The 23685-nt window shown below is 36.1% G+C and overlaps 3 protein-coding genes across 6 annotated transcripts; 2 read left to right on the top strand and 1 right to left on the bottom strand.

Annotated features, from left to right (window-relative positions):
* The first annotated feature begins 4556 nt into the window (after nucleotides 1-4556).
* LOC109007680 (3',5'-nucleoside bisphosphate phosphatase-like) lies at nucleotides 4557-8749 on the top strand. Its single transcript, XM_018987453.2, has 5 exons — nucleotides 4557-5041; nucleotides 6652-6776; nucleotides 7001-7315; nucleotides 7401-7570; nucleotides 8137-8749. Exons 1-5 carry the CDS (start codon nucleotides 4691-4693, stop codon nucleotides 8550-8552), a joined length of 1377 nt encoding a protein of 458 aa, XP_018842998.1. The 5' UTR covers nucleotides 4557-4690; the 3' UTR covers nucleotides 8553-8749.
* Nucleotides 8750-9893: 1144 nt separating this feature from the next.
* On the top strand, nucleotides 9894-12802 carry LOC109007678. The gene is made up of 4 exons (XM_018987452.2): nucleotides 9894-10243; nucleotides 10400-10526; nucleotides 11670-11838; nucleotides 12193-12802. Exons 1-4 carry the CDS (start codon nucleotides 10019-10021, stop codon nucleotides 12410-12412), a joined length of 741 nt encoding a protein of 246 aa, XP_018842997.1. The 5' UTR covers nucleotides 9894-10018; the 3' UTR covers nucleotides 12413-12802.
* Nucleotides 12803-13424: 622 nt separating this feature from the next.
* LOC109007677 (protein LNK1) lies at nucleotides 13425-21802 on the bottom strand. 4 transcript variants are annotated; one of them, XM_035684546.1, is made up of 9 exons: nucleotides 21651-21784; nucleotides 21533-21540; nucleotides 19831-19948; nucleotides 18259-18842; nucleotides 17780-18128; nucleotides 16412-17113; nucleotides 14456-14604; nucleotides 14035-14170; nucleotides 13425-13950 (listed from the first exon to the last, which is right to left on the bottom strand). In XM_035684546.1, exons 3-9 carry the CDS (start codon nucleotides 19852-19854, stop codon nucleotides 13861-13863), a joined length of 2034 nt encoding a protein of 677 aa, XP_035540439.1. In that variant the 5' UTR covers nucleotides 19855-19948; nucleotides 21533-21540; nucleotides 21651-21784; the 3' UTR covers nucleotides 13425-13860. The 4 variants fall into 4 exon arrangements, with proteins under 4 accessions (XP_035540439.1, XP_035540438.1, XP_035540437.1 ...); XM_035684545.1 differs by lacking the exon at nucleotides 21533-21540 and having other exon boundaries at nucleotides 19831-19964; nucleotides 21651-21802; XM_035684544.1 differs by lacking the exon at nucleotides 21533-21540.
* Between the last annotated feature and the right edge of the window lie 1883 nt (nucleotides 21803-23685).

Below are 23685 nucleotides of genomic sequence, written 5' to 3'. Positions count from 1 at the left end.
TTTTGGCTTTCCTTCACTCATGCCCCAGAAAAAATTGCACAAACATCTATTTATACTTTTCAGCACCGAAACAGGCACATACACAATAGATAATAGGTATATAGGAAGACTCATTAGAACATGCTTTAAGAGTAACACACGAGCCCCATTAGCTAACAAATTATTTTTCCACCCCTCCAGCCTTGACTTTATTTTTCCAACAAGTTCCCAATTTGATACGATTGAAGAGCTTATCCATTACTTATAGCTAATACTCAATAATGTATGTTTCGCAATTGAACGGGATAAAAAATCATCTAAAGGATGCATATAATTATTACAACTTTTTCAAACTCTCGCACAAAATATAATAAATAATTTAATTTTTTCAAATCTCAAAATAATAATAATATTAAAAATTTATATTATAACAATATTTTATTCAACTTTCAACAAATTTATCTGAACTGCGTAACTAAACAAAAATACACCTAATATAGAGCCTATAAAGGGAAGAAAAATGATAGACCAACGATTTGAAAACAATTTGTTTACAATTATAAATTAAAATAATATTTTTTTGAAATTTTAGTTTGACTTTTTATTTTGATTTGATGGGTTCAAATATTTTAAAAAAATTATATTATTAAAAATTGTAAATGGACCGTAATTCGATTGTAAGGCTGTCACTGCTCTAATGGGAATTATAGTTTTTCCCGCAAAATTCCTATTTCTTAAAGCATATGTATTCTCTATTATCATATAATTAATACATTAAATTAAGCAAATGATAAAACAGAAGTAAATGAAACTATAGTGGAGGAAGTCAATTTCTATCTTGTTCAGGTTAATTCGTAGAACAATTTAATGGGCCAGAATTTTGTTCAATGGGCCCACCTTCATAGTATTTTTGGGTTTGTAATTCACGGGGATTTCTTTTCCTTTTAGAAATTTTGTTATCTGTGACGTCTAAACCAGCCATGAACTTGGGGAATGGACGGTGTGGGCAAGCTTTGGCATTCCCGCAGTACTCCTACCTCTGATCCTGACCCTTGGGCACCAGGATTTATTACCCAATAAAGTGAAAAGCGCGATCTGCATGCCTGGTCTGAGACAAAGTACGCCTACTGCATGCAGATCTTCTTTACATGCAACGAACTCTCTGGCACTGCTAAGAAGAGAGCGTCTTGTCTCTCCGGCGAGACAGTACGTACGTACAGTAAGTTACCCAGAGGTTCTTAAGCTGCAGTCTTACATGCATGAATGATTGTTAGCAGTGCCTGCTGGCCTGCAGCTACAACTTATGGGGTACTGTGCAGGCACTTGTGCTTTTCTAGAAGAAATTAGGACCCTTTTCCATGTAATTATATATTATATATAATAGAAGATAATTCGATCTTAAAGAGTTTTAAATGCCAGCCAGCTACCGCTACAGCTACAGCCACATAAATAACTTAGCAGAATGGATATAACTGTTATGATGATCCGATACTATATTAATTCTGGTACATGTCCGTTTGAATTCATTGCATGTGGTTAAATAAAAATTATAGTGTAATTAAAGCATGGCCGGGTGCATGCTTTTGACTACATTCAATCTCCATGTAAATCCTTTTTATCCGATGGTTTTTCACGAGGGCTCCTTTCTCCTGATCTCTCCTCTCTCTCTCTCTCACTTCTTGGGACTCACGGCATGCACGTACACTGCTCGGCTAATCATGCACGCCCACGCCCTTGCACAATCAGCACTTTGCGCGTGATATATGAGGGCAACTCCGTCTCCCGGCCCGTTGTATCTTTACCCCCATGCCAGCCTTCTCCCTAGGACACCTTTTTTGCAGATCACTCTGCGACTTGAATACAACCGCAATGCATGTTCATACTGATTTGCTGCAAGGTAAAAAACAAACACTATCTAGCTCCATATATATATATATATTTATATGTCAATCAGCTAAACTTTTTTGGGGTCTGAACTGCTACGTACGTCCTGGCAGTACTCAACAAACATGTACATATCCATTTGGAGTTCGAAAAAGCAATGTTTACCATTTTCTGATCTTTTCCATACACAAGTTCAGATTCAAATGTCTGTTGCGTTGCGCAGGCTCAACAGATAATTAATAAAGTATATGCCAGGCTTGCTGTCTTGCTTAAAAAAGAGGCAACGCGCGCGCGCTCGAGAGTGTACATTGCTTCAGTGCAAGCAAGCAGGCGATGCAGCTATGTACGATGCACAGTCATGTAAACGAGAAGAAAAGTGTCGTGGAGATATCTGGAGAATTAAAGAGATCGAGATGCTGCTCTCACCGGTAACGTTAGAACATGACCTGAATCCAAATGGCTATTCATAAATGAAAATTTATCATAAATGTATATGTATATATATATATAATATTGTAGCTGGAAATTTACAATTGGAGGAAAACTATTTAACCTCTGTAATCTAAGGGAGCACGTGTACGAAGGGAGGTTGTAATAAAGATGCACTCATAATAGGCAGTCATTCTCCTTTTGCAGGTTACAAGAGTATTAGTATTGGTCTATGCATATACATATGTAAAATTATATTTACATAATATGGCCCTAAAATCCTCCACATTGACTTATGCATATCCAAATATTTAGCTACTTATGAATAGTATTTATCCAAATTTGGATAACTACTATTCACCCTACAAATCATATTTTAATAATTATTTATCTCTCCTCCCACTCTCTCTCACACAATCCTTTCATTTTCTCTCTCATTCAACAACAAAACAAACATTCACTTGCACATTCATTTTATTATTATAATATATTATTTTTTTTTCATTTTATTATATTTTTAATATATTATTATTAAAAAATTATATTTTTTATTTTTACATTTGTATCATTAATGTCAAATGTATGTAGTGGATATTAATTGTAAAATATATATAAAAAATTGATTTTAGCAAAAAAGTAATAATAATAAAATAATAATATTTTATTATTATTTTGTTTCAAATATGCATAAGCCAATGTGAAAATTTTGCTTGAATGAAAAAGTGGATATGCAAAATAAGTAATTTTGCATATGCATATGCATAAACCAATGCTAATGCTCTAAAGTAGTCACTTCATGAATATTGATTGCTAGCTCTTAATGGCCAACCGAAGATTACACTTTCATGATAGTTTATCTTCATAACTATTTTCATCACATTTCATATAATCTAATCTAATCATGATAATTTTTTTAAATTTACACACAAAATAAAATAAATAATTTAATATTTTTAAATAACAAAACAAAAATAATGTTAAAAAAATATATTCTAACAATATTTTATTCAACTTTTAACTTTTATCTCAACTTATCTCATTTCCTTTCATCTCATATACGAAAACAAACAAAGCTATTTACGTAACCCCTCCCCCATTTGAATGCAATAATGTGTAGCACAAATAGAAAAATCTCTCTTTAGTTTAGTTATTTTTAGTCCCGACATTTAGGCTGTTGGATATGTGGGTGTTGCTTTGGTCTTACCATGTAGCACACTCTATCATCGATACGTGAAGATTTCGGATGAACAACGATGATGAAAAATCTGTGCAACAACTACAATAGATCTAAGATATTTTTGACGAGATAATATCGTTTCTGCTGTGTATTCTGATCTAATATTTTTAACATAGGTAATGCTATTTATTTGACAGGAGTGTGTCACATGTGTAATATGATCAATTGTGTGACATTATAATGAAAAATTTTACTCAGTAGTCCTATACCACACACCTGTTTTTATTTTTTTTATTTTTTTTCTTCAACAGGTGTATGGTGTAAGGTTGATGAGTAGAAGAAATCTATTTTATTATCATGGAGAAAATTAAAATATAAATAATATTTTACACTAATTGAAATGGTAAATGTTGATATTAATAATATATTTGATATATCAACAAGTAGATTTAAAAATATGTGTTATGTCACGAGCATATATACCAAGGCTGATTTCCTAAGCATTCGTGATTTGCTTGGCTTGGGTGTTATTCTCAAAAAAAAAAAAAAAAAAATTTGATTGGCTTGGGTGGGAAAAATTCCGGTCCTATTTTAATTTTGGTTATCTTTCTTTCTTTTGGACGAAGTTCTTATTATTTATATAAATATTTTTGTCAATTATATAGTTAAACACAGTTTGTTTGTCCTAAAAACATGAGGTTATAGGAAGACATGAATTTAATAATTTATTTATATAAAATAATAAAAACTATGAAATAATTTAGATTTTAATAGTGTGTTGTGTGTAAAAACACATGCTTATAAATAAAATTATATTTTTAAAAGGAGTTTTTTATGTTATTACTCATAATATTGTTGACAAGACATGATATTCCATCACGACAACCATTGAAAAAAAAAACGATTTACTTGATAATCCGACAATACTTTTTTTTATTCCTATTTTTGGAGAATCTTTTTAACACACGCACGCGCGCACAGGTTGAACAACGGAGTAGGCGTGTCGGACTTTGAGCAAAGCGTGAGGACACCTGTGATACGAAAAGGATTTCCCTTTTAAAAGGCGGTCTACCTATCGGCTATCCCCAGTTTTCATCCCTGATGTATTTATCCTATTGCCTATAGATGGGCATTATATAATCCAGGAGCCGCACCCTAATGGCCTAACAACCAGAACTCCCCAATCCCAGTTTTCTCTTTGGGCAAGGATATCTCGAAGCAATGGTGGGAGACGCCCACGTGCTTCAGACCTTCAGCAATTCCAATTGCAGTAACCATAACTCGAAGAAAGCAAAAGAAAAGAAGAAGAAGAAGAAGAAGCGTGGTGGGAGCAAGAAGAAGATGACCGCAGAGCAGACTCTGGCGTTCAAGTCCGTGAGTGAATGGGTGTTCTTGGATCAGCCTTCTTCATTGCCTTCCTCTGCTGCGTCCTTTGTTTCGGATGACTTTGGAGTGCAGAAGGCTCTTGGACAAGGTGGGGAGAAGTTGGTGTTCGAACTGCATTCGCATTCGAAATTCAGCGATGGGTTTTTGTCGCCCCTGAAGCTGGTTGAGAGAGCTCATGGAAATGGGGTCAGTTTCTTCGAAATTGTCCGTGTTACTTCAACTTTTAAATGAAAATCTGAAATGGATTTTTTTTCCTGATTACATATGATCTGTGTTCCAGTTGCTCTTTAGTTTCTGAATGATATACCGAAATGGATTTTGCTTTTGACCGTAGATTTGATCTATTTTGAGTTTATAGGGTTGCAAATAATGATATAGTTTTTTTCTCAAGTATTCTCATTTTAGGCTGCACTTTACGTTTGGTAAGTAAGTATAGAAGTTGGTTTTTTTGGAAACTGTCCTGCACTATATAGCTGCTGTCTGGGTTAGAGGTTGGTCTAATACACAATACCTATAGCACGTAAAGCTACAAATCCATTCTGATTAGAATTGTTCATTCCTCTTCCATCATCAAAGATGTAAGAATATATGCCCTTACCGTCGTCAGACGCTACAAAGTTTCCTAACATCTTTTCATAGTGAGAAAAACAGATTCTCTATTTGTGGTTTGAAGTAGTAAATGAAACCATGAGGCTTAATTATTATATATTAGGGATTTTAGTTTTTTTTCGTATGAAGATGGCAAATTATAGAATCCAAAAAATGTTTCTAGTTGAGATTTTATCTGAGGTTCTCTTTCATTACTTGATGCTCTTTTTATAATTGTGTATAATATTAAAAAGTAAGCAATGGATGCATAAATTCCTAGATTTGAAATATGTTGTAGAGCTTGGAGTTTTGAGCAATTGCATCGTATGTTTATTGCAATCGCGAAAAAGATAAGGAGATGTAGGTTTAGGATTAGAGGAATCGACTACCAAAAGATGTGGAGACCCGTTTATCTCGTCAGCTCCTTACCTAAGGTTCACGTCACTTCCTTGAACTCGCTTAAGGAAATGGATCCAAGTTCTGGGAATAGATGAACAGTCCCTATTAAGGAAAGAGATTGGGAGTCACTTAAAGATAGTTTGGACATGTGCGAGGGAGAGTGATTAAGTGTAAGGAGAAAGAGTTATTTTAGTTGAAGGATTCACATAGGTAGAGGGATGTCTAGAACAACTCAGAAAGACGAACAATATGATTTTAGATGAGATGTAAATAACTGGGATCCACAAAGCTAACCCCAATTAACTGGGATTACAGCTTGGTTAGGTCGTATAACTACTTCAGTTTTATATGACTTTTGAGGCATACAATGTCAGCATGGTGGATAAAGATGATATCTAGTTATGACCCAGAAAATATGTTTCAAGAGGATTGTGATTTTTGAATACCACTGGTTTACAGCTACCAATAACAACAATAATATTAAAGGAAGATTTAATTCAATTTCTTTGTAACAAAATTTAGAGACTTGAATCAACTTGGGGTGCCACACAATGAACTTATGATAATATCCTGCAATGCCGCTTGTTAATGTTGTGGGACCCTTGCATTGTGTGATTGAAGTCCAAACTGTTTTCAAGAACAGTTATTCTTGATTTTAAAATTCCGACCTATTTGGTAGTACTTATAATTGTTAAACTGATTTTTTATTTGATTGCTTTTTAGTTCTTATTTTTTATTCTGTTATTATATTTTGCCTTGAATAAATTATACGATGTTTGAAATTTAATTAATAAATTTGCTTATAACAGGTAAACGTTCTTGCTCTAACAGATCATGACACAATGTCAGGCATCCCCGAGGCTCTAGAAGCTGCTCGAAAATTTGGAATCAAGATAATTCCAGGTGTTGAAATCAGTACAATATTCTCTCCAAGGTAAATTTTTGAAGTTTTGGCTTTGGAAGGCTTATAAATGCAGACAAGTGTGTTCCTGTAATTGCTTGGAGTGTTTAATTTTGGTTTTTCCTTAAATTAGAGAGTGCATTTGCCTAAAACCATGTTTAGGACTGGAAATGGCAAGAATTGTGAGAACCTAGTTTTCAGGATTTATCCTCATCCATTCCTTATATATGTCTTTGATGTTTGGACATTGATATCAGTGCTGAGTCTGAACTAGAGGAACCAGTGCACATCCTTGCATATTATAGTAGCTGTGGACCAACAAGGTCTGAGGAGCTGGAGAAGTTCTTGGCCAATATAAGAGATGGTCGTTTTGTCCGTGCAAAGAACATGGTGTCAAAACTGAACATGCTTAAGCTACCTCTTAAGTGGGAGCATGTTGCCAGGATAGCAGGCAAGGGAGTTGCTCCCGGGAGAATGCATGTGGCCCGTGCTATGCTTGAAGCGGGTTATGTGGAAAATCTGAAACAAGCGTTTGCCCGATATCTTTTTGATGGTGGACCTGCTTACTCTATGTAGTATTCTGAACTTATTGTTAAATCTTTCCTCGTTCTTGATGCAAATTTTTTATTTATGTTTTCTTTTAACATATGGTTTCAGGGGAAGTGAGCCTCTTGCAGAGGAAGCAATACAATTGATATGTAATACGGGGGGTATGGCCGTTCTAGCTCATCCATGGGCACTAAAGAATCCTGTTGCCGTTATCAGGAGGCTGAAAGGGGCTGGCCTTCATGGGATGGAGGTTTACAGAAGTGATGGAAGACTAGAAGGTACGCTATTTACTTTTCTCCATCTTTTTCTTCTATCATTTTGATGGAGTTATAATATTTTTTTGGTGACTGTCCAATCAATTGCCCCAGAATGTTAAAAATTATGTCTCCATCTTCAGGCATGTAATTGATGTATATTGCATATCTTGGGAATGAATCAACTTCATGAATCAACTTCATCAAAGAACAATTCTGGAATAAATCAACAGATGGAATTCAGTTGACTTAAAATTCATCATTTGTAATGCGCGACCTCAAGTTTTCGATATTATAATGCAGTAAATTTTCAAAGTTCTGGTATGAAATTGCTTCCATCATCGTTGTTATTGATGTAGGGAACCGTATGGATTATTCACTTCTTGATATCCATGAAAATCTCCTTTTCCTTTTATGCTTTCTACACTGTAGAGCCTTGTTGACCAGATTAATCTTTTTATGCTGTACTGGAAAACTTGAAAAGCTGATATTCTGATGGAAAGTGATCTCCTTTAAACTTATGGAGCCAAATATTTTGCTTATATTCTCTATTTGGCACTTAAACTGTAGTTCACCTGTTTGGTCAACAGCATACAGTGACCTAGCAGATGCTTATGGTCTATTGAAGCTTGGAGGATCAGATTATCATGGAAGAGGTGGGCAGGGGGAGTCTGAACTGGGAAGTGTGAACCTACCGGTATTGGCTGTTCGTGACTTCCTTGAGGTAGCTAGACCAATTTGGTGCGGGGCCATCAGGGACAATTTGGAGAGTTATGCCGAGGAGCCTTCTGATTCAAATTTAGCAAGGATAATGAGATTTGGGAGGACCCGGATTTTTAAAGGAGGTTCCCCCTTAAGCTGCGGCAAGGACTTAATTGATCGTTGCTTGTCTTTGTGGTTGACAAATGAAGAGAGGCAAAATGCAGAGTTTGATGCCATCAGGTTGAAGCTTTCCAACATCTCTATCAATCAGCCAGGCATTCAGGTTCCTATTGAGAGCATATGATTCTGAGTTGTTTATCTGAACTAATTTTCTTCCCCGGCCATGATATTCATTCCGTTCATCAAATTTCTTGTATTTTCTATTTTTCTTTTTTGGGCAAGGGACCAGATCATTTTCACTTCTTCCTTTTTGGTAGTTCTGCATTCATCTGCAAAGATATAACTGATTACCATTCTAGCTATTCCAAATTTATTTTTAAATAGAATATATGCCTAGAAAACAAGATGCTGGACATTGAAGGATCTAACAAGATGCAGAAACATATGATTGTCGTATTTGTTGCTTTGTTCTCAATTAGCAGGCTGTACCATTAAGATTTCAGTTCTTTTTTTTTTTGGCCGAGATTTGTTATACTGCTATATTAATAAAGAAAATTCTTCTGATCAGCCACTATTCACTACCTCACATCCCACACTCTATGAAAAAAAAAAAACTATAGGTGTGGAATGTGAAAGTAAATATTGGTTGATACATAAAATTCTTATTAAGAGAAGCTTTAACCAAAACTAATTTTGGTTGGCTATGCAAATTTTTTTCTACCCTCTTCACTGGGACCGTTTTCTTTCAAACTGATTTCCATTTCATGGAAATGAAGTCAAGCGGAGCTTGGTTTTGGAATTCAAACTAACTCCAGGTTCCAACCAAAATTTAGGAGCTATCTAGCATCACAAGCGAAATGAAATCCACTGTAATTGTTGAGATGGCGGATCCTTTTCAACTCCATTTGGCCATTTAGCAGTTGTGTATGCCAAAATTACTCGCTGACCACAGCTTGAGTATGGCTATATACTCTTGGTTGGATCTCCCTTTTGCCATCAGGGGGGTACCTGGATTGGGAAACCAGATAACAATGGACACAATCATGATAATATCGTTGAATTGATATTATCGTGTTTCTGATGTCTGCATAATGATCCATGTACTCTAATGTTAATGTCAAGAAAGAAGAAAGATTCTTTTGGAAGAAGCCCGACAAGACTTGATTCCCATGTGATGTTTCTCATTCATTATATTGAACAGTGAGATGAAATGATTTTAAATAAAAGTTAAAAGTTGAATAAAATATTATTTTTTAATATTATTATTATTCTAAAATTTAAAAAAATTATAATAATGAGATGAAATAAATTAAGATGATTTCTCAATCGAGCAGCCATTCAATTTCTTCGAATCACTGATTCGAGAAATGTCGTTAAAAATGTATGACATCATACTAGAAAATGAAGAGTCTTTCTTTGTGGACCAATAGTATAGGCCCATTGAAGGTGATGTCCGGGCTCTCTTCACGAAGCAGCCCACTACTACTGCTACCTGAATCCTGACTATCCAAGACATCAGCACCAACTAGTACTGGTATTACTACATACATTCAGTTCCCCCCATCAAAATCTGCCTTCGTCTTGCCTCAAAATTTTCCCTTCCGAACTGCAAAAAGGCCACTTTTACTTGCAATTCGAAGGGCGAGCCCAATGAGCTTGTCGCTCCTCCAAGGTTATTCTTCGGCAGAAGAAGAAGAAGAAGAAGAACCCCACCATGCTCATCTCCATTACCCTAACTCTTCTGACGACGACGATGACGACGAAGACGAAGCCTCCGCCGCCCGTAACCATTCGGTCCGCAGGAAGTCCTTCGTTGACCTCCCCCAACCCTCCTCTGTATCCGGCCTTCCTTCCGCCCTCGATGTATTCTCCCAAGTAATTCTTACTACCCCCTTTGGTTGCCCAGTGTTTTCGTACTCCAGTTCGTTTCCCTCTATTTTCTTTTCACTTTATCGTGAATCCAGCCGGGAATCGTGGATATAAAAGTTTTTATCTTTTTGTCCTGACTTTTGTTTTTATTCGTTACCGGAGGTTTCAGGACCGCCGGCATTTCTGAACAATAGCGTGGAGGAATATGGTTCAGCTAAAGAAGTGGATCAGAAAGAAGTGAGGCGCGGCGGCCGCAGGAACCGCAAGGAGAAGAAAGACTTACCTACCGGTAAATTTATGTTAATGTAAATGTTACCTTCGGCTTCATTTTTTTTGAAAAGTCATTATTTGGAGCTGTTGAATTAGACCCCAGATATAGGCGATTAGGGATTTGTTTTTATCATTTATGATTCCTTAGTTTTCTATCTCGTAATGGACCACATGATATCTACTTGGCCAACATTTTCTGGTTGTCCATTTCTGGAGGGGAGCGCGTTCACTTATTTCTAGTATTGGAACTCATCCCAAAGAGGCACAACAACTCTAGAATCTATTTTCGACCATCTTTCAGGGACTGATATTTGTATCATCGAGGTCAAATTAGTTTAAGACCATGTAAATTGTGTGCTTATAACCCCAAGGGTTTGGCCCAAGTGATGAAGGCTTTGGTCTTGGGGCATCACTTCCTTCAAAGTCCAAGTTCAACACCTCATGAGTGCAAACAATCATTTGGGGCCACACCTACTAATAAAAAGGCAGCGATTTAACCAGTTCCGTGTAGAGAAACTTCCGATGATGCGGTGCACAAGATGAAGATTTACTCTGCAGGGTTGGGTCTGAAGGGTCCTACTTTGGAGAGGTTCCCGACATAATTAAAAAAAAAAAAAAAAATTGTTTGCTTATGATTGTTCGATGTATGATTCAAGAACATACGTTTGGGTATGGTTCAGTGACATACATTTTGATTTTCTTTTTACCAAAAAAAAAAAAAACGTTTGGGTATGCTACATTTTCTAGCATGAGAGAAGTTCATCACTTCGGTTATTCCACACTTTAAGTTGTTCTTCTACTAAAATTCCTTTTTTTTCGGCCAAAGCTCAACTAAAAGCATTTTTTTCCATTCTCCTGTAGTATCAAATAGAAAATCTTACCAAGCAGAGGGAAAATTTAATTATTACTTTGTTCTATTAGTTTTCAGAGAGAAAAAAAAATCTATATTGACTTGTATTTGATATCTAATATAGCAAACTGTTTTAGTTCAAGTATTTTTCTTTGCTTGGTGTAGGCTTCCTTCTTTTTCTTTTGAATTCTTTTTGCATTTTCTTTTTCTTTTAGCTTAGTTTTTCCTTTTAATCAATTTTTGTCTCAACTTAGTGGTAGCTTCCTTCAATTCTAAGATAATATGCTTGACTTTACCTGATATTGTCTGTAGGTGCTGTGGTGGAGGCCAAAGCCCAACTAGTTGGAATCCATGAGCGAGTAAGAAGTGATATTGAGGGTAACCAACCTCCTGCATCATCAGCTTCAAGCACAATGCAAGGAAGCAAGCGCGTGGCCACTGCAGCCAATCCTAATGTAGAGGATGCTGCTGAGCTACTGAGGTAAATCTTGTTTATTCGAACAGTTTTTTAAGTTGATGACCATGACATAGATACTTTCAAGTGCCGAGCATGCATGGAGGGTTTATAAATATGTAGCGAAGAAGATTTTATTTTGGCAACACTGAGCAGTTGTTTGTACTGGGTCTTAGTCTCTGTACTGATACAACTCTTAAAGATAGAATCTCCTGATGTCTTAAGCTCCCACTTCATGTCAGTTCATAATTTTCCTCTCTTAAGGATCAAAGAAATCCTTGTGTTGCAGGTGCTCATCTTTGAAGACCAAAGATGTCCATGCATGCACTCTGCACAATGGTATTCTATCATTAGCTGAGTGTGAAATGTTTATATTTGTAGGATGTGCTTGCAATGTGGAATTCCCAAGACTTACTCGAATGCAAGAGGAATGGTCTGTCCAGTTTGTGGCGATCGCCCACCTGATGATGCTAGCAATGAGCCCAAGAAGAAGGGGTCTGTCATAAAAGACAAGGAGAAGAGTAAGAGGATGAAAGGCCAATCATCTCATGCCACGTGGAAAAGTGAAACAGAGATGCAACTTCGCCAGCAGTTTGATTAGCGGATTTCATTCTTTACAGATTTCCTTGGCATGGTCAAGCATTTTTTATGTTATGAAGGTAGGTACACTCATGTAATCAATGGTGTTCTACTGGCTAGCAGTTTGATAGGCGAAGGTCAGGTCCATCAGGGAATGTGCATGTACAATATATCTCAGTTTTTGTTTTAGGATGTCTCGTGCTTTTGCTTTCTTAGTTCCTTGTCTTTATGCATGTTCTCCCTATTCTCGAAGTTTAAGGGAAGATTACATGGTCTTTCCTACCTGAGGATGACGAAATTCCATCATGCATGACAATTTGAAAGGCTATGAAGTTTGTTTCTTTTCAAGATAGGAGGGCATAAGTTGAGCCTAACCCTATGTATGTGTCTTAAAATGAACTCATAAATTTAGAATCTGAGGTTTTTGCGGGCAAACGTACTTTTCAATCTGTGCTTGCAAATCGGGTCAAGATTACCAGGAAAATATATCGTTGACATGCTTCCTAAGGTGGATGTTAAGTTAGATTGGGACAGTTGTTAGAGCAATATATTAGGTCAAATCTGACACGTGCTTTTGGCTAGCACGTAATTGTATTTTGTTAGGCATGTACATATAAAATCGGTGACAAGCAAGAAAGGCAGAACCCACGCGTGAACACTGGATCATGGATCATATTCAAACGTGTGGAAGTATGGCATGCATAAATCGTTGGGTAAATATCATGCAACACAGACGAAAATGAATCAGAATCGTTAGCCGCTGACTCCTTTTTGGTAAGCGTGGTGATTGGAGTGGCTACAGCCAAACGGAGGATTTTATTGTACTTTCATGATGCTTGCTTCCACTCTGCTTCTTCCTAGTTGTGTTATGCACAATATGGGGTTACTTCTTGGTTTGTTAATTAAAGACTACGCCATTGAAAGAAGGAAGAAAAAGAAGCTGGAAGAAAGAAAAGCTATTGATGGAGCAAAGTGTCAAAAACCTAGTTGACATGTGTGTGCCATCGGTTAACAAGCGGAAAAGCTATCGAAACTACAAAATACTTGCGCTTGGCACATCTTTTTCCGCAAATATTGGTTCATACATGTGTAAAAAAATAATAGGATACCAACAGAAGAATTAACACAAGTGTCTTATCCTAAGAAATTAAACAGGCATGAGCCAAGGACATGTTAAGATAACAAATCAAATGGTACCAACGGGGTGAGATGGAGATGCAAGGAAATTCTAGTGACAGACTGACACAGAGGATAAATATTTAGCTCATCGAGATGAGTGCTGCAAGGATATACACCAACATAGACAAAAGCCTATCTAACAAACACGTTTCGAACCAAACCCGGCATCTATGTTGGGCCTCAAAAGCTTGATTATACATTCTGATTTGCAGTCAAATTCAAAAATAAACATATTTAAGAAAAATGGTGCTAGCGCTAACCATTTTTTTTTTCCTTATTTGTTGTCCGTCATCAGCATTTTTTATGTGCACTGGCAACGCTATCTTCCTGGAAAACTTGTGTCTCAGCCATCACAGGTGGACTATTATCAGACCCATGAATCTGCTAATTAAGATCCCACAGCATAAGCCCAAGATTTTGATACATAACAAACAGCATATGGCATTAAAAGTGTAAAAGGCTTACCGAGCCTTGAGACCTAAGAGAGACGGCATTGTTAGTAGGCATTGCGGATGCATCCGAGGGCCTGTGAAACAGTAGGTGTGCTATAGAGCGATCTATGGGATTGGTACCAGTTTCCATATCCACAAATCCAGTGCACCTAAATAGGGGAATTATTAAAAGCACAAGAAAACTTAATCAAAGACTGAAGAACACTCTTAGCAGAAATTCAGCTACTACAAGAAAGAGCAAGATAGATACACATCATCCAGGGTAATTATCATGAAAAACGAATTAACTTTAACACTCCCAGTCCAAAGAAATATGACCCACTTCACCATTTATTATCTTACTTAACAAAATGAATTATAGCAAAGCCAGTTAACAGCAGTACAGCAAGCATTGAAAACAAAATGTAAAGCCAGAGCAAGCAGTGACTGCATACTTGTTTGTTTCTTGAAACATCACTGCTCTACTTGCATCTCTGCCATCTCCATTGCCACTAATCAAATTTGCACAATTATGCCTTTGTTCAGCACTCCTAGCCAAGCGGTACAGACTATCCCTTATACACAGTTTAGTCCTGATATCCAACTGAATTCAAGCAGTTTCAGGTCAGTCAATTGAAGAATATTGAACACTAGAGTATGCATGTTATGAGAAACCTATTGATATGTCACATATATTGATTCATTGAATATCGAGGAGTTCTCTTTCTATGCCAACTTTTTAAATATCAAGATGATTAGTTGACTGGACATTTAGGGGTAAAGCACTGTTTTGGTGCAGCCACAAGGGCGGTACCAAATCGAGGCAAACTAAATACTAGATATGACCTCAAAATAACAGGGGTCAAGGTTGGCCAACGAGACGATGGGGGATAAGCTTCATCATCGAGAGGGAAACAGGACATCTGATTCAAAAATTATCTTGATTCATCCCCCCCAATAGGATTCTTGTTTGTATTTTCTCTAATGAATAATTGTAAATCTATGTAAGAATTGAGACAACATTATTATCTTATTCACTTTACCTTAGCTAAAATTGATTATTGTTCCTATACTGTTGGAACTATCTATGGGGTAATCATCGATATTGAAACATTCTGAGTGATCTAGTTGTGCGTCAACATGTTCTGACAATTTTTCACAATATAATTTGCACATGAACAATAGCAGAAATTTTAATCATCCATATTATTTAAAACTTTTTTTAACATTAATAATGTAGAATCTCAGCCCAAACCAAACTTGTGATATAATATTACATGCAAGCCAGATGCTACTTCAATGTTTTTTCACCTGTCGCTACTTATATGTGTTTTATGTGTATTAACCAATAGACTGAAATGTTAGAATGTCTAAAAAATACCTCCAATACTTCAACAAGATGTTTTAGAAACTGCATTTGTAGGTTTTAGATAATGATAATGCAAACCGACATATCAAAATATATGGGCCAAACATCAGTAGTTTTCTTCTTAGCTATTGTTTTTGAAACCAAATAGCCACAAAACGTTTACAAACATAATTATAGAGTTGATCATTCAAGGTCAAGTTTATACAACGTGTATTTGTATAGCACATTTTTCGCTGAAGGCAAATCTAACTTATAAAACAATGTCAACTTAATACGCTACACGTTTGCTTATTTTTGTCCTATCACTTGCTGCAGGGCCCTTATGCCACAGGGCATTACTAGATTGATTATGATGCCAATTGTCATGATCTAGTGAAGAGCTAGCTATATCTGCACCACACTCTAAAACAAATAATCACAATAAAGCTCCTTATAATTGCTTCCACAGCCCAAAATTAACTTTCACACAACTAATGTGCAGCTTAGGACGTGCCCACACAACACCTTTTACAATCCAATCCAAACCAATCTGGGTATCAAATTGAATTTTTTCGTTTCTTCTCTTTACCAATGTTTGCTCCTCTATTATTTTTAGCATTTCTAAAATTAAAAGAGAAAAACAAAGGTGATGAGAATCATGGTCTATGTTTTATAAATCTAAGTGCTAATCAGTGTTTCTAGTTCAATAATTTTATATTTCAAAGATTTTTCCATAACTTCAAAGAACGAAATTGTTGCAACATCAGAAATTGGAGAAAAAATGAATTGGCATTTCATTTTTGTCAAGGATTAGAAGGGTGAATGAAGGCCATGTTGAACTTTGGGAAACCAACTCCCACATTTCTTTGATCTCCCACCTTGCCAAATATTGACATGTTCAAGCAAGTAAGAAGTATCTGAAACTAATGACAGAATTCAGCTCTTACATGAGTTGTACAATGAACAACATTAGATGATTTATCATTTCACATGCCAGCACTTAAGTTCTCATAGAATCCCATTTAAAAGTTGGTAGCAAATAAATATTCAGTAACATTTGTACCTTTTCCATCACTTGTTGAAGCTGGCGAAAATTAGTTGCTTCTAGTGAGATTTCATCCACCACAGAGCTCATGCAAGAGCTCTCCTGTACATTTGAAGAATCCAAGTCTGTTGGAATTCCTACACTAACTCCTTTGATTTCACTATGAACTTCAACCTCATTTTCAGAGTGCTGAACTTGCTTATGAGCTGAAACAGGATGACAAAATTCCATCGGAGCAGACGTATCGACATTTTTAAACTTTCTAGTCGTAGGAGTTTGTAAATCCTGGCATAGCTGGTCTCTCTTTTCGTTGACTGTTTTTGCTGGAACCTCGAATGAAGGGCAATGAGAGCTCTCCATGGACTGGACTGGATTTGATGCATAGGAAGACTCCTTAGGAGAATATGCATGGCCACTGTTTTCAGATTTGTTACCTAATGGAGCTGGAAAAACTGAAACTTTATCTGAAGGATGACTACATTCCAGGTGCATACAGGGTATCTGTGTCCGAATATAACACAATGTATCAGGTCCTACATCTTGTTTATATTGATGATTTCCCGGGGGAGAAAAAACTTCACACAATGAGTCTCCATAGTGATGACCCAGATCCGCATGTTTACCATAATAGTGAAAAGAACCTCCATTTTCCAGATATCGATCTTTCCTTTTTCTTTCCATTTGGCTCTGGTTCTTGGACTTCTTTCTATGCATATTCATCTGTGGAGAATACAATTTGTTAGAATTTCAAGTAGTTATGTTCTTCACAATATAAGGGAAAATGGATATGCAGCTGTCAGCCGTTCACATAGATTAAACATTTAAATTTATATGGAAAAATATACCAAAATCATTTTTTAAACACAAACCACATGAAATAACATCCCTAATAAGGGAAACGAGGTCAAGAGAAAGGGGAACACAAAAACAAAATTTACAATCACTTTCTATTGCAAGTTCTATGACAAACACACACAATGCCTTTATTCTAATAAGAACATTTGTTACCAACCACATTATCACATTTTAATCAGTCAAAAACTAAATTGAAGTGAAAAGGTGGTCCCCAAGGTCTGGATATTACAATGCCTTGTTTTCAATGTTTTGTAAGGTAAAATCTTCTTTTCATATTAACTTTTAAATAAGTTGATAGTTATAAGCTTCAACTTACTACAACCACACAGCCAAAAGTGAGGAGTTATTAATAAAATTGGGGCTTTGTCCTCCTTTTTTTTAAAAAAAAAAATAAATAAAAAACCCTTAATACAACCACTGATGGCAAGTGACTGCAAGATGGATGTTTGAATCTCAAAATTTTGCCCAAAACAGGGAGTAAATTAAAGCATAATATATATATATGCAATCGTTTGAAATCACAGAAACTACCTGTTCTTTAGGCATTAAGTCATCCCTGTGCTCAGTTTTCGTATCAGACCCATTCACAAATGATAACTGACCAAGGGAAGCAGGGTCGTCAATATGTGACGTATAAGAATTCATTTCACCACGTATAGAAACATTTTTCTTGTTGGGATAATTGATTGGAAGACATGCACGTTTTGGACTGGACGTTTCATCACATTCTGAAATACTTCTGAACACACTTGCCTCATGACCTATAAACTTGTCAGATTTCAATGCATCTTCGAATACTTCAGCAGCATGTGAAGATGAGAACCAGCACAAATCGTCTTCATTACTAAGTGACCCTAGCCCAAAACTTGAATCACAACTTCTGTAAGATCAAAAGTAACACGTAAACCTACTAAATCATCAATTACAAAGAAAACCAGCAGTAGTATATTATACAAAAAGGAAAACAATAAGAAAACGCCAACCATAATAAGAATGAATTTGAAGACCACCTAAACATCCTGTCAACATCCTCAAAATTTTCTATATTCGGCCACCAACTGGATAAGAGATCATTGCTTTCTTCGCCTTCATGTTCATTGTCCAAAAAACTGAGATCATTATCTGTTTGGGATATGTTACTGAGTGGATAACGGTACAAGTTGTTCTCAACTGCAGCACACTTCTCACCCAAGATAGAATCATCCACACAAAACTCACTGCCACCAGAATCTATCTTCCCACTTTTTAAACAATGGTTGGGCATCCTTGTATCATCAGATTCCGTAATTGTTACTCCATTAAGCGAGTCGCCATCACATGAAGAAGGAAACATGTCATCAGGTGTTTGAGACCATGAATCTTTTTCCAACATCGTGTCTTTCTTGGTCAATATTGGTGAACTCCTTTCCTCCTTGCCTCGTGTACCATATTTAGTTTTTTTATTGGCAGCATTACTTGTAACACCAATTCCTACACCTTGTGGCTTCTTACAGCTATCATCCTGTACAGCAATTTGATCCTCACATTCATTGCCATGATGAGGCACTATATGATCGTCACTCTCACCAAAGTCATCCCACATATTATCTTCAAGCTGCAACATCATGACCAGAGACTTAGACAGAATACTAGATAGAATTCAGGATCTATAGGGAAAAGATTGTTCGGTGTTTTTCCTTTTTCTTATCCATTATAATAGGTTTTTTCTTTCTTCTTATCCATAATAATAGAAATCACATGAGGGAAAAAGAAAAAGAAAAACATATAGTAATCATTCCATAAGACCTTGTTCATTTGATAGAAATTCGAATGAACAGTAGATACTCAACAACAAAGGAGAAAGAAAGCTTTTACTGCTGAATTACAAAGAAGCTTATAATAGAAATTCATATGAATGGTAGATAATCCAAAAACATAGGGAGAACTCAGACAGGATTCAATAGAACTACATTAAGGCAGTTGGAAAAAGGAAAGTTAATAAACATAAAGACTATCATAAAAAAAGTCTTCATAAACATACATAGAAAACTTCATACCCAGAAAAAATTATTTTCCCTTTTCTCTCTAGGAGGATCTTTCTTCTTATTTTTTCAAAGCATTAGATCTCATGTAACCTAAGACGTAAGAGGTTTGTTCAGTTGAATATAATGTGTTCACATAAAGACTACTGTTGCTTATTAGCTTTTTCTTCTAGTTTTGTCATACATTGCATCTCCTGCAAGTATTTTGAATTTTAACTACACCAGCTTCCTTTTTTCCTTTTCCTTTCCTCTCTTTCAATAAATCCATTTATTTTATCATTTAAGAAACAAAAACTACTCAGTTGCCCTGATATACCTATATATGACATAAAATAACCAACAAAGTCAGCACACTTGAGTCTCAAGACATTTCTCCCATCAAATTCTCATTACGATGCATGTATTTTAGTGGAATTAGATTGAAGTCCTCTTTTTTCCTTTTGATTCTACCTTCTGATGGTTTTGGATTTGTTAAAATGTATGATTCATTTCAGTTGAACATATTCAGTACTACCAAATGGCGAATAAGTAAAAAATTATGTATACAAATACACACACTACCTCACACATGTACAAGTCTGACATTCCTCCGGTTCTTCTATCCACCACCCCAGAAAGATGCAGTTGATTTATATGATATCATGTTTCAAGAGAAAATCCTCTCACCAAAAACCGTTTTCTGAGTCAAAAATAAACTAAGGAAACATAAGTGGAAATCTTACAATTTAGTCGTAAAATTTATAGCACTGATGTCGCTGATTAGAAAATAAACAGCAGTGCAATATTATAGACAAGAAAAATAAACAAAATAGCAGTATTCCCATTGACGCATTCTGTTTCCATAGTCCTACATGATTAAACAAATCAAAAACAACGGAAATCTAGGAACACAAACACAAACCCAAACCAATACACAGACACTTAATATCTGTTTGATTCCAAGAAAGAAGGAAAATTGTGTCCTGTTACGTTTTATAAGGAAACAGTGAAGCTTTATAGAAGCTTTATAGGATCTTTCTGTCCAGGTGCAAGTAGTCCGCATCTCCAGATCTTTGCATTTCAAAACAACAAAATGAAGCACGTGCCAAGAGCCCAAAAATTAAATTAAAAAATTTTAAAAAAAAATCAACCCCAATAACTATTAGGAAATTAGAGGAATGGAAGAAAATGTGTGTATGTGGAAAGAGAAATAATTATGATCCTCCTTTTCTCTGTTCTTGCCTACTAATCCAATCCTTTTATTATGCTTAATTTAAATGCAATTTCAGAAATTTCTTGCATTGAAAGCCCTAAGGCTTAGTACTTGATTATCAAGTCATAACTGTGAAATCGCCACTTGTCCCAAAAGCTTAAGCTGATGGGAAGAGGTAGATTTTATCATTTTATATCTTAACGCTCTCCCTCACTTGTGGGCCAGACTTCCCCTTAATGAGTAGGCCCAACAAGTGAAATATTTAATTAAATGGGGTAGAGTGTAGAGTCGGGGTTCGAACTCAGGACCTCTGCTCTGATACCATGTGAAATCACCACTTGTCCCAAAAGCTTAAGCTGATAGGAAGAGGTAGATTTTATCATTTTATATCTTAACAATAACTAACATTTTCTGATGATCCAAACAATGAAAAAATGACGTCGTAAATCAATTATTGAAAATATGTGTCACAGTTTATACTATTATATGCTTATTTTGAGGGGAAAAACTGGAAAAGCTCAAATTAATTGAGCAAAGTACTAAAAATATTAGAATCAGATTGGTGTAGTTAGGATCCCCGAATATAACTGAATATTTTCCCACATATTTCTACTGGTTTTTCTGTATTTTACCAACCATGCAACTATGCTTGATTTACCATATTGGCGTGATCTGCTCCTGTAATGAGCTGTAGATGCCGTATGCCAGGTTATCAAGGAATAATTCATTTGCAGGAGAAATACTAGGAAGCCCGGTCCCCTCAAAAAGATCGTTCCTTCTCTCTTTCTGTCAATTTTTTTCCCCTTGGGTTCTATCAGATTCAGGCTATCTATTTCTCTCTCTACTTATACATATCGTCTGAACATTGACGATGAAAACTCAAAAAAAAAAAAAAAAAAAACATTTCATTTACGATATTTTCTCAGTAGCAAGTAAATCCAACACAACCAAGAAATTTAAACATATACAAGCCGCCCCCACCCCTGGTCCAACAAAAAAAAAACCAAGTTGCTAAAAGGGAAAGTTGGAGCTACAGAACCAAATCAGCACCGATCTCCAAGCAAAACTTACCTGGAAAACTAAAATATTCTGGAGTTACTAGAAGGGTAAAGCTGAAGCTACATCAGCAACGATCTTCGAGCAAAGCTCACAGGGAAAACAAAAAAATCCTGGAAAAATAAATACTCACCGGAAAAATGAAAGTTCCCTGTAACAGTTGAGAGAAAATCGCAGCACTTCCCTAATCTGGCTCTCTGATTCAGGGACTTCTCGGAGCTTCCAGAGTCGTCTTCTCGCACGAGCGTTCGGGCAAAAAAAATTAAATTAAAAATTGATAAGAATATTTTATTATTATTTTTAGGATGAATAAAAAGGGTGACGCAGGGGCTGACACGTGGTGAGGAGATCAATACAAGGGTGGTGGATATCAGAATTCGTGGACGAGAGGTAGGCGATGAGATCCGATCAGTTTCGACGAGGTGATTGGTCCACGTACTTGGTAGGTTTTGGAATCACGACACGTGTCTGGGGACCAATTGTTTGTTGGGGTCCGGGGGAAATATAGTGGTGCCCTCATGTCGTGGACTGAGAGTGTGTGTGGTTGAGCGTCATGATGTGGCCACTTGTTCTTCCTTTATTTTTTTTTTTAATTGAATTAAAACTTGAAAGTAAAACAACGGTGCACTGGAGCAGTGCTTTCGGTATGCTGCCCTTCCTTTTTTTTCTTTTCTTTTTTGTTATTATTAATAATGCGATCCAATTATTTTATAAATATAAGAAAAAGAAATCTATTGCCTATTGCCTATTGGTGTGATTCGATCGACGATTCTATGTATCATTATTTTTTTCATCTTTTTCTCAATTTTTTTTTTATGTAACAATATGACTTAACGATGATAAAATGAAATGAGATAAGATAAATAAAATATTATTATAATATTTTTTTAATATTATTATTATTTTAAATTTTTAAATTATTTATTATATTTTATATAAAAAATTAAAAAAATTATAATAATAAAATAAAATAAGATCGTTTCACTATTTAAACAAGCTCCTAAATGATTAGTCTATAAATAAAACATAACAATAATCATCGTAAAATAATAGAAAGATGATAATGGAACGCAATGTAGGGAAGCAAAACTAACCGAAGTTATCTCATCTCCTCATCTCTCACCGTCGTTGAAAGCCCCTCATCACTCACCCTTGTCTCTCTCTCTCTTGAAGCAAACGTTAACTACCCAAGTCAGACGGCCCTCGTCTCTCTCTCTCTCTCTCGCACCCTCATCAAATCTCCTCAAAGATTCATAACTCATACGTGTTTTGAGAGATTTTTCCAAAAAAATATGTAAAATTTGATGGCAGAGAGATTTATATTTCAGACAGAATTTTCATCAATTATAATGCTTTTGGAGTGTGCCGCCATTCACATCAATCTAGCCTTTGGATGTGAGAGGGAGACAAGAGACATTCACATCAGTTAGGACTATATACAAATCGGCCGGACCGACTGCCGCCGACTCAAACCGACCGCCGGATTCAGGAACTGGCCGAAACCGACAGAGAACCGATCGGCCAGCGGTAGAAAATTAAGGAAACCGACGTTGGCCGATTTGGTCTGCGGTTCAATTCCGATCTAAACCGAAGAACCGGCCGAAGTCTTATATATATTTTTTTAAAATATATTTCTCACTTATTTTTTAAAATAAGTGAAACGGCGTCGTTTTTTCCTTGAAACTTTAAAAAAAAAAACACATGGAATGACGCCGCATCGTTTCAAAATGGATTTACGGAATGATGGCCCCTCTTCTTCTTCTTTCCCGCGTCTTTTTCCTTTCTCCATTTAATCTGCAACTCTTCTACTCTCTCATGGTAAACGGCGGCACATCCCTCCTCCGTCGCAGAGACGCCGACAGCAGACTGAGGAACCGAACCACACCGCACCGAGACCGATAATATTGGTTTTCTCTCTCCCAATCGATCGGTTTCGGCCGGTTTTTTCATCTCATGGCAGACATCGGTTCGGCGTCGGTTTGGCACCGAAACCGCGCCGAACCCATTGGTTTTCAGCCCTAACATCAGTTATAATTTTTTTATGACTTGTTCACTGTTATGACTAATTAAGTTTTAACAATTTCATTTTTTTTCACGTTCTTTATCTTTATTTTTTTGTTCTATACTTGGTTTCTAAAAATATATATAGTTAAGTGATAGTTCAGGAT

This window comes from Juglans regia, chromosome 13 (genome assembly GCF_001411555.2).
Source record: "Juglans regia cultivar Chandler chromosome 13, Walnut 2.0, whole genome shotgun sequence".
NCBI classification, from domain to species: domain Eukaryota; kingdom Viridiplantae; phylum Streptophyta; class Magnoliopsida; order Fagales; family Juglandaceae; genus Juglans; species Juglans regia.
This window is presented reverse-complemented; position numbering and strand designations above follow the sequence as displayed.

Excerpts from the sequence above, each read along its gene's own strand:
- LOC109007680 (XM_018987453.2), top strand. The coding sequence starts at position 4,691 with ATGGTGGGAGACGCCCACGTGCTTCAGACCTTCAGCAATTCCAATTGC. Across the intron at positions 7,316-7,400 it reads GGTGGACCTGCTTACTCTAT|GGGAAGTGAGCCTCTTGCAG; the intron begins GTAGTATTCTGA and ends ATATGGTTTCAG. Across the intron at positions 7,571-8,136 it reads AAGTGATGGAAGACTAGAAG|CATACAGTGACCTAGCAGAT; the intron begins GTACGCTATTTA and ends TTTGGTCAACAG.
- LOC109007677 (XM_035684545.1), bottom strand. The coding sequence starts at position 19,854 with ATGTCAGACTTGTACATGTGTGAG. Across the intron at positions 18,129-18,258 it reads GATGTTGACAGGATGTTTAG|AAGTTGTGATTCAAGTTTTG; the intron begins GTGGTCTTCAAA and ends TTGATCTTACAG. Across the intron at positions 14,171-14,455 it reads ATGTTTCAAGAAACAAACAA|GTGCACTGGATTTGTGGATA; the intron begins GTATGCAGTCAC and ends TCCCCTATTTAG.
- LOC109007678 (XM_018987452.2), top strand. The coding sequence starts at position 10,019 with ATGAGCTTGTCGCTCCTCCAAGGTTATTCTTCGGCAGAAGAAGAAGAA. Across the intron at positions 10,527-11,669 it reads GAAGAAAGACTTACCTACCG|GTGCTGTGGTGGAGGCCAAA; the intron begins GTAAATTTATGT and ends TATTGTCTGTAG. Across the intron at positions 11,839-12,192 it reads GATGCTGCTGAGCTACTGAG|GATGTGCTTGCAATGTGGAA; the intron begins GTAAATCTTGTT and ends TTATATTTGTAG.